We start from the raw sequence: 10,646 nt of genomic DNA on the forward strand, positions 1-10,646 counted from the left end.
GAGGTGAGACTAACCAGTCTATAGTTACCTAGATCCTTCTTCCTCCCCTTCTTGAAAATAGGGACCACATGGGCCCTTTTTCAGTCCTCTGGGACCTCACCTGAGCACCAAGAGTGCTCAAACAGCCGTGCCAGGGACTCTGCTATGACACTGGCCAATTCCTTCAGTACCCGTCGATGAAGATCATTTGGGCCCGCTGACTTAAACACATCCAGCCCCTCCAGGTGTCCCTTCACTAACTCAGTGCTAACAGTTGCTGGTTTCCCTTTTGTGCCTGTCTATGATCCAGTTGGGAGATTTGTCCTGATCCGTGTTCAGGAATACAGAGGCAAGAAACTCATTGAAGAGCTCAGCCTTGTCCCACCATCTGTCACTCATTGCCCTAGTTTCTCCTGTAGCGGGGTCCTATGCTACCTGCGCCTTCTTTTTACTCCCTATATACCTGAAGAAGGACTTTTTGTTGTTTTTAATTGTTGTTGCCAGCCTGAGCTCTATTTCTGCTTTGGCCTTTCTGACAGCCTCCCTGCAAGTGCAGGCCAAGTAGCTGGACTCTGCCATGGTAGCTACCCCCTGCTTCCACAGCCTATATGTCTCTTTTTTTTTGCCCCTAGGCTTTCCTGGATTTCCCTGTTCAGCCAAGGGGGTTTCTTGGCTCCTTTGCCCCCTTTTCTGCGCAGTGGGATTGTCTCCATCTCTGCCCAAAGGATCGCTCCCTTTAGGAATGACCACCCTTCCTGGACTCCCAACTCACCGGTGCTCCTGTTCTTTAGTGCCTCACTAACTAATCTCCTGAGCACACTGAAGGTAGCCCTTCTGAAGTCTAGCACTTCTGCCCTACTGGTTATCCTTTCCACCCTACTCTGGATGGTGAATTCGATCATGTGATGGTCACTGAACCCTAGGTTACCTTGTGTCAGTAGATCCAAGTCATCCCCTGTAGCCAGCACCAAGTCCAGCACCTTGGGTGGTGACCTCCACCCCGCAACCATCATACAATGTGATATGTCATTGCTCCTCTGCTTAGGCAGAAAGGAAGGGGCATTCCCGTAAGTTTGGATTCATCTGGGTTGGGCTGGACATCAGAGACCTGTTCCCCATCAACCCCAGAATCACTTCTGGATGATGGGGTGATAGAACAAGAGAAAATATGCAAGAGAGAGCAAGAGGGGTGGTACATAGGGATGGATGGATGGATGGATGGACGGACATGGAGAGCTAGAGTCTATGAGGATGGATGGTTAGGTAGGTAGGTAGGTAGGTAGATAGAGGGGATGTAGAAGATGGACAGATAGACAGATGTGCATGGGGCTAAACAGATATACAAGTATCCAGAGGATCATGGGGCTGGCAGGGACCTTGTGGGCCATCTTGCCCAACCCCCTACACTGACCCAGATGTCACTGCTCCTATCTCATCCCAGGAAGGCCCCTTCCCAGCCTTCTTGGAACTCTCCATGGGAGGAGACCCCAGCATATCCATGGGCAACCGGTCCCATTGTCCTGCTGCCCTGGCACTTGCTGTCTGGATGGTCTGGTTCCCTGGATCTCAGTTGACAGGGACACATGAGGTGACCAGTCATATCCTTCTTGCCTCTTGCAGAGCCGCCCAATCCATGGAGCCTGGGAACGTGACTGCTGCTGCTACAGACTTTGTGCTGCTGGGCCTCGCATTCCAGCCGGAGCTCCGGCATTTCCTCTTTCCCCTCTTCCTTGCTGTTTACCTTGTGACCCTCCTGGGCAACCTCCTCATTGTTTTTCTGACCCGCTGGGACCCTGCCCTGTGCCGTACACCCATGTACTTCCTCCTTGGCCACCTCTCCCTGGCAGACGTGGGCTTCACCACCACTGCAGCACCCAAACTGCTGGGGACCCTGGCATCTGGGAGTGGGGCCATCTCCTATGGGGGCTGCCTGGCCCAGATGTACTTCTTCATCACCTTTGGGGTGCTGGAGAACTTCCTCCTCACTGTCATGGCGTATGACCGTTACGTAGCTGTGTGCCATCCACTCCGCTATGCCACTCTTATCAGCCCTGGACGCTGCTGGGGGCTGGTGGGCACTGCATGGGGCTTGGCTCATTTCCATGCCTCCCTCCACACCATCCTTATGTCCCGCCTGCCCTTTTGTGGTTCCCGCCATATCCACCACTTCTTCTGTGACCTCCAGCAGCTCCTGGCCTTGGCTTGCGGTGACACAAGCACCAATGAGATTGCTGTCTTTGCTGAAGGTGGGCTGGCAGTGCTGGTCCCCTTCCTCTTTGTGGCTGCATCCTATGGGCGCATTGTAGTGGCCATCTTACGGCTTCCATCTGCCCAGGGCCGGCGCAAAGCTGTGTCCACGTGTGCGGCCCACTTGGTGGCTGTAGCTCTCTTCTATGGCACTGTCATTGGCATTTTCTTCCGGCCTTCCTCCAGTTACAACCCCCAGAAGGACATAGTAGCTTCTCTGCTCTACTCCACCATCACACCCCTACTCAACCCCTTCATCTATACCCTTAGGAACAAGGACCTCCACGCAGCCTGGAGGAGGGCTCTGGGCCAGTGCAGGGTGTCCGGCGAAGTCTTACCTATGGGTAGAGAAACCCAGGGGTAGAAACTTAGTGCCACCAGGCAGCTGTAATTAGGGTAATGTCCTGTATAAATGCCCCCCATAGCATGTTCAGGGGATAACACATGGGAACCCACCCTTCTCCCTCTGCCTTTCTAGCAGTCCTCAGAGAATTGCTCCACTGGGGAAGATCAGCTCTTGACTCCTCGCCTGGCTCCATCCATTTATACTGAAACCGTACATTTATACTGATATATTTTGCTCTAGTTTTGTATGCTGGTAGGAATTGTACTTGGGCCCAGACTGCACAAATGACCTGGTACCAAGCCGTAGCTACATGCAGCAAGTGGCTATTATAGTACATCAGTGCTCTGGGTAGCAGCAAATTCCATGTTTGCTTTGAGGATATAATGACCGGGATATGTTTTAGGCACATAGCACCTACACTGGGGTAATTTATACCAGTCTAATTTTACCCTTGATTTTTTTAATCCCAGGGTAATTGTATATTGGATTTATGTAAATTGTACTGGCTTAAGGCTGAATGTTTTCGGTCCACTCTGTTTCTATACCAGGGCAAAAACTAGTTGCACCCATGTTAATGAGTCATGTGTCCAAAGTGTTACGTCTCAGCTCTGTATTCTTGGGGAACCCTGGTACAGGATGCAGTCTGTCTGACTCACAAAGGACTCACCCCCCCACCTAAACGAAACTGATTAAGATGCAGTGAGAGACGCACCTAAGACCCTCACCAGATAAGGGTGACGAGTGAATCAACTGCCCTAGGTCTCATTTACATGAGAGATGGAAAACAGAAAGCCTGAAGCAGAGGCTGCAGTGAATTCTGGGACCAGAGAAGCAGGACAGCGCTGCATGATGGGGAATCTGTGCTTCCAATGTTAATCAACCCATGTTCACACACATCCAGCTCAGCATTTATCAGGCCAGTTCTAATCTGGATTTGCTAAGGACTTTTCCCCCCCAGACACACACACAGAGCTCTAAGTTTAATAGGCATCTCGGGCCGTACATTCCCCGGTCCCACTATGGGAGGCCTATTTAAACTTGATTGACTAAAACTCGGTTGCCGGGTTAGGGAATGCTGAGGCAAGAGACCGAGTCAGAGGGGGTATGGGCAACATTTGAACAATGGTTAAGGGTTCATCACAGCATCCAGCCTGCTGGAGCCCTAATCCCAGGTGTTGTCATATCTTTCCCGAGACGACTGGTGGGAGTCCTCTCCACAAAAGGTTATGAGCACCCCAATAATTGCTTTAAGTCTGTTAAAAGACTATAGTAAGATCTGGAAAAGTCATGCTAAGCTGAGGCTTGTGCACAACAAGTAAAAATCCAAAATCCTGATGCTGCAAGCTATCTATTGTTCCTGAAGAAACCATGAGATATCCCATCAGTATATCTGCCACCCATAGGAATCTCAAGCTGGCTCCCAAGTATTTGGGTTACTCCCTAATCTTAAGTGTTTCCTGATTATCAATCAGTTTCCTGAGATGGTCCAAACCAGATAACCCCTTGTCAATAGAAAAGACAATGATTTACACTACTGAGGGTGCTTCGAAGCAGCTAAACTGAGGGTATAAAAATCTGTAAGTGTGTGTGCTGCAAGAAGAAAAGAGAAGAAGAAGAAGCAGGAGGAAAGAAGGAGAAGAAGAAAACCCCTGTGCTGACACCATCCCCTGTCGTTCTTGGGACGCTGGAAGAACAGATCATCTCTCCCTTCAAGGACTGTGCTACAGACTGTGCCTGTCAGCTTTGCAGCCTGAGTACCGTGGACTAGGTGAGATCCCAGCGTTCTCTGTCTTCTTTCTAGGCATAAACTTCTGAACCTGAACTGTATCAGTTAAGCTTGAGCTAAGTTTCCCCAAATACTTAGTGAAACCAGGGTAGTATTGTCATTGTTGGTGTTTGTTTTTCTTTTGCATGTCTATTACTACTAGTACTATTATATATTTCATATGCTTAGCAATAAATAACTTTTATAGTCAAACTGGTAATAGTTGTGTATATTTTTCCTTCTCTGCTTCTCTTTCCTCCCGTACTCTGCAGCAACGCTTCTTTTACCTATGCTAAAGATCCCTGTGAAGCCCAAATTACTGTGGGGTCTGCTCATCAAGAGGCCAAAGATTGGGACGTGCTGAGTTTGAAACACATAAGGGGATCAGCTTGTACAGGCTGATTGACCCAGTTTGACTCAGACGTGCCCTTATGAACTGAATGCTGGCCCATGAGGGTGTCAGCTGGACACCCAGCCGGATTCAGAGGGATTCTGTTCACCTGTGTGCTTGTGTCTGACTGCATTTTATTGTTGCTCTTATGAACTGATTCTTGGCATATGAGGGTGTCAGCCTGTCCATGCTGATCAGCCCGGCCAGGTCAGGCGTGTCACGTTAATTTGTGTGTGTTTGTGTGTATGACTGATTTGGTGACTGGAGGAACCCAGCCCATTGAGATTGAGTCCTGCAAGATAGCTCCACTGGGGGTGAGGGCTTGCAGAAGGGAGAAATACAGCTCCGTATAATAACACAAGCAGCACATTGACAGAATCACCAAGACCCTAGAAACTATCCCTAATAAATGAGCACACCCCAAAGTAATGGGCAGATTTGGTAACAAAAGCGTTTGTCTAGAAGGCCTCTTGGATTCCCCAGGTAGATGGGGACCAAGTCACCCCAGGAACCTTCTCTAACCAGAGCCTTCCCCAGGAGTCTTTCCCTATGTGACTCCCTTGTCCCAATCTTTTAATCATCCTGACCATTTTTTTCTGAACTCTCCTTGACGTGGAGGGACCAGACCCAGATACAGAACCTCTGTGCTCCAACTGGGGACTCTTCTGTTGGCCTGTTTAAGAGTCACCCCAACTCTTTCAGCTGTAGTGTCGCTTTGGGAGCTCATGGTCAGCTGATTGTCCATCATACCTGCCTACCCCAGTCTGTTTAATGACACATTAATCTGGTGCATCCTTAGTTTATTCTGAAGGAAACATGGAGAGGATACATGGCATTTGCTTTGGAGGGAATGCTGTTTTCTAGCCTAAAGTTACTCCTGAGGGCATCTGCTGCCAGTTTCCTCTGGAGAAAGTTGCAATGGTGTAGGTGCTGTGTGTCCTCTCCCCTTCCCAGTTCCACCTTGGGGGAGTATTTTGCTCCATGCAAATTGTCTCCCTTGCCAGCCAGTGGCTGGGCACTGTAATACACCTGCTTTGGCAGCCAGCATGGGCAGTTGGCTATAGAGTCACCCAGGATCTCTGCAAGGATGTCAATAAAATGCATGTACATGTTACACCCATTAAAACACTTGTGTGTGAGCTGGGCTGCAGCATTGAATTATTGACACACAAATGCTTGTTTTGCTCAAAATGCAGGAGAGATAGGAGAGGAAGGCTATTAAAGCACTGGAGGTGCAACATGTCAGGCAGTGCTTTTCTTCTGAAAAGAAAAACAATGTTCATGTTCTCTGTGTTGAAGAAAGAATATATCATATTTTTCACATATGCCCCCAAATAAAACATGTGCCTTGTTTGTTGGAAGCCCAACTGCAGAAAAAATTATTTCTCCAGAGTCATGTGACATACAGTTAGTCCTCCTGCAAACACAGAGTGTCCAGGAAATGCAGCACCCCAGGAGACAGTCTGGGTGAGGCAGCAGGAACTTCTTGCAGTGGCAGGACAGCAATAATCCTTGCAAGGGTGGTAGCAAGACTCTTCAGCCCAAAGCTACAGCCATTGGTGATGGATTAGGAGGGCCCAGGGGGATCAGATTTCTGTGCTGACAGTGGGGCACAGAGCACAGGGCTGCAGTCCAGCTGGAGCCAGCTGCAGCGGTCATGGCAGTGGCAGTGTGATTTCTGCATTGACCATGGGGCACGGGGCTGAAGCCCAGTTAAAGTCAGTGCCCAGCAGCACTGGGGGCAGCAGCAGCATGGAGTTGTACCCCCACATTGCTAGAACTTACACATCATCAATGACTGTGGCCTCACCAGGGGCTGTGAGGAGATTATCGTGAGACTCTGCCCCACTGTTGGAAACCCCAGGGAGATGTCATAGTCATTTTGGCAGCTATGATGCCAGTGCCTGCTTGCTCTTTGGCCCTTGCATCTATTTTCCAAAAAAATAAAAATCAGTTTCCCAGACATGTATAGTGGGCCAGTAGGGGGCACTTCTGTGCTGAGCCACCTGCCTCACTGCACCCAACCCAAAAACCAAGCCTTGAGTGCCTCCCCTGGGGCACCTTTGTCTGACCAACCCCCTTCCTGAAGTATACCCGCAAGCCTGGGGTAACCGCTGCCACCACCCAGGGTCTGGTCTCTGCCCAGACTCTGTGCCCCCCAGGGTACACAGGCCTTGTAGACCCTGGGTGTGCTTAACCCACTGTGAGATCTTGCGGTGCTTCCTTTAGCCTGAAGCACAGAAAGTGGTCTCCCTTAGTCAGCTGAGCAAAGGGAGAAAATAGGCTGCCCAATCCCTCTCAAACATTTACTGCCAGGCTTGCTATGATAGATAGCTTTATTGATTGGAAGGGGGGGGCATAGGGAAGGAATACAAGGAATAAATAAAGGAATACAAGGAATAAATAAATAAAAGGAACCTTGAAGGAAAACAGCCTTGAGAAAAACAGTATAAGAGGCTTCCTGCTCCACCCAAAGTCTGGCAGCAGCAGCATTTTTAGTCAGGCAGCAGCGGGGAAGCCACTTAACTTCATGGCTTATTCGAATCTACCCAACTCTTTTCAAACTCTTCACTCCACAGGTGTTAACGACCCTTTCTCCTTTTTGATGGTCTTTATGTTCCACTAATTAAGGTGTTCTTCCTTCTGCCATTTTGCTGTCTGTTCATTGCTCCTGGTAAATGGAGCTCCTATTTCACAGCCCTGCAGACTGTTTTTAACTCCAGCTAAAAATATTAATAAGGTGTGGAAACCTTAGCGGGTGGAAATGATTTTCAGTGGAGCACTGGATGCACTGTCAAGATGCTCAAGAAGGTTAGAATGTGTTTCATGAACCTGAAAGAGATTTAATTCTAATGATTAAAGGACTAATGAAACAGCATCTGTTGAGCCTTTTTGCCTAGGTTGTTGTGTTTTTTAATAGCCATGCACTACCACATTCAGCTCAAAGCACCAAATGCCCAGTTTCCACTGGGTGACACCTCTTATTTTTGCTGCTTGTGGGAAGGTTGAATGTAGGGGAAAAGGTGCCTCTCTTTGATGGCTTTCCAGTTTCATTCACAAGCTCAGAATGGCTGGGTTCAATGACCTTCTCTGTCCAGGAGCCATCTCCAGCCTCTATGTCCAAGAGTGAAAGCTGGGGCAGCTTTTCTACAGCTTGGAGAGGAGCTGAGGATTTCCTCTATGGATTCACAGGGGTTAGGAGTATGATAGGGACATGGGCACTGAAGAACCACAAGCCAGGGGGTCAAGAGCAGACTAGAAGCCAGAAGTCCAGATTGGAGCCATGAGCCAAGAGGTCTGCAAGCCAGGGACCAGGAACTGTCAAGTCAGGAGCAAAGCGTCAGTGAGCAGGACCCAAGGATTAGAGACCAACATGCAGGAACCCTGACCCAGGATTCAGGTAAGGCTTGGGAGTCTGGAGAGAGAAGGACACCAAAGCTGCCACCTGGACTCCAGGGACACAGGCAGAAGTGATGTTTTTCGTGCAATCTGGCCCTTGAAAGTGCTCTATGGCCATGACATAACACACGTACGGCTGCAGCGCACTCCTAAAATGGACAAGCGTGTGAAAAACTAACCTCATTACATCCGGGAGTAAATGAAGGAGCTCTATTATAGAATGCCTTAGGGAACTTGTGTACAGTCCCCTGCGAAGGTTGTGTGTCCTATCCCTGGTCTGTCTCCTCCCTGTGCAGCCAAGGAGGGAGGGGGAGCGCATACGCTCTCTGAGCTGGCTGACATACCCTGTGTGGGGAGTGATGTGGGGGAGGGGGCTAGGGAGGTGTAGCCCCTCCCCACTGGTATCATGGGGCATCAGGGCCATTTTCCTGCTGAGCAGGGGGGGCGGTGTGTGTGTGAAGGGGGCTCCCCCAACCCCTGATAGAGGCCCAGCAGTGCTGCTGTCAGCAGCCCACACCAGCCTGGCCAGTGCACTGACAGGCAGCAGCAGGCAGGCTGGGGGGATGGCATGTGAACCCCACCACTGTGCAGGCACAGCCCAATTTCCCCTGCTGGCATCTGGGGTGGCCGGGTGCTGGGCTGGGCCTGCACAACCTTGGGGCTCAGATCCCAACCCATCTGATGCTTCTTAACAGTGTGTCAGCCCAAAGCTGGTGCCAGTGGGCGCTGGGGACCCTCTCCCTAAGGAGGGGTCCTTGCCAGGAGCCCCCTGCCTCAGTCCCTGCACGAATGTAGGCAGCCAGCTGACTGGCTGGCCAAGTCCCCATTATCACCAGAGACTAGAACCCATTTGCTGCTCCCAACACCCTTCTTGTGATCACATTTTTAGGACTGCCCAGTCATCTTCCACCATGCAGGTTCCCTCACAATGGCCCAACATGACACCAACTGGGCCATGCTCCATTGCAAGTAGAAGTATCCAACTCAAAGGAGACATGTGCCCAGACCAGGAACTGAATGATGTAGGGGGGAAGGGAGGGAGCATGAGTGAAGCAAAGGGTTGGGATGGAGGGATGGATAGATGGAGAGAAAATGTATGTGGAGATGACGGGGTGGGTAGTTTGGGGGGGTGTGAGGACAGAGAGAGACAGAGGGGTGGGGGAGGGCAGAGGGGTGGATAGATCCAGGAGGTGTGGGTTGCAATGACTGTACTGTGGATAGAACGTGTGTGGGAGGCTGGAGGGATGGACAGACAGTGTTATCCAGATTACAGGTAACTCTGTGGGTTGGCTACTGATAAAAGAGGTGGAGAGAGGTCCACAGCCTGACCTTTTACTTGCTTGGACTTCCGAACACAAAAACCAGACATTTATCCCAAAGTGTATATGGCTGCCCATGACAGCACACCATCGATTCTCGCCGGTACTGGCTGGGGAGACTCAAGAGGTGGGAGGAGGGTGGCGTGCAGATTGGCAGCAGGTCTGCTTGAAGTTGTTGAGTTCTCTATACAGTGTAACCTCATAAATCCATTTTTCAAAATTCCAGAATTCTCAAAAATCTGGCACTTTTAAAAAATACACTACATCGGGGAGTAGCGGCGGCTGGTCCTGGAGCAGCGGCCACACGCGGAGTGGTGGCACGGGGTGGTGGATAGCAGCAGCAGCTGCCGCATGTAAGCTTCCCCCTCTGTGTCAGGGGGGTGGGATGGCCATGGGTGGTCGTGGAGTCGGGGCAGGAGGGGGAGCAGTGGCGGCTGGTCCTGGAGCAGTGGCTGCACCACATGCTGTTTAAAAAATGCAGAACTTTTAAATTTCTGGCAGGTACTAGGTCCTAAGAACGCCGGATTGATGAGGTTATACTGTATTTCCCTCCAGCTCATACCATGGGACTATAGATGGTGGGTGCTAATATTTTAATAAATGGGCCTCTGATTGGTTTTATTTAAATATCTTTGTTTCAATGAAAATTTTGGAACTGCGCTGAACCAGATCTCTTGTGGACTTGGAAGGTGTCAGTGATCTGGGATCTATATCCTTTGGAAAGTAAAAGGGGGAGTTTCTTATCTCCTCTCCTTCCCCATTGTGGAATGCTGTTCAGCATGGGCCTGTCTCCTCTTTACCTTCGTTTATGGGCTTCTCTGCAAAGGCTGTTTTGTTTTTACAAATGATCTAAGCATCTTAACAAAAATATCTATCTATCATAACAAAGTAGCTTTTAATACATTTGGTTACATCAATCACTACTAGTAGTATTTTAAGATGAAGCTATGATGCAGTATATTTGGATTTAAGGTATGGTCTTCCCTTACACTGTCTCCTTCAGGCCTTCTGCTTTGTTTGACTGTATATCATTGCCGGTTTAGTTAGACATGTTGATTCTTCCCAGGACCTGCCCGTCCTATCCTGCAAAACCTGTGACCGCAGGGGGCCCTGCAGTTAAGGGACCCCCGTGTCCAGCTGATCGCCACCTGACCCCCCCTCCCTTGGCTGGTGGTGGCGGCTTCACCTCTGGCCGCTTGC

At 49.9% G+C, this 10,646-nt stretch overlaps 1 protein-coding gene across 1 annotated transcript; it reads left to right on the forward strand.

The window, feature by feature from the left end:
* The first annotated feature begins 1,612 nt into the window (after window positions 1-1,612).
* Window positions 1,613-2,590, forward strand: LOC102381496 (olfactory receptor 1E1-like). The gene has a single exon (XM_006032743.1). It carries the CDS (start codon window positions 1,613-1,615, stop codon window positions 2,588-2,590), a length of 978 nt encoding a protein of 325 aa, XP_006032805.1.
* The last annotated feature ends 8,056 nt before the right edge of the window (window positions 2,591-10,646 follow it).

Source organism: Alligator sinensis, unplaced genomic scaffold (assembly GCF_000455745.1).
Source record: "Alligator sinensis unplaced genomic scaffold, ASM45574v1 scaffold463_1, whole genome shotgun sequence".
Taxonomy (NCBI): Eukaryota; Metazoa; Chordata; order Crocodylia; family Alligatoridae; genus Alligator; species Alligator sinensis.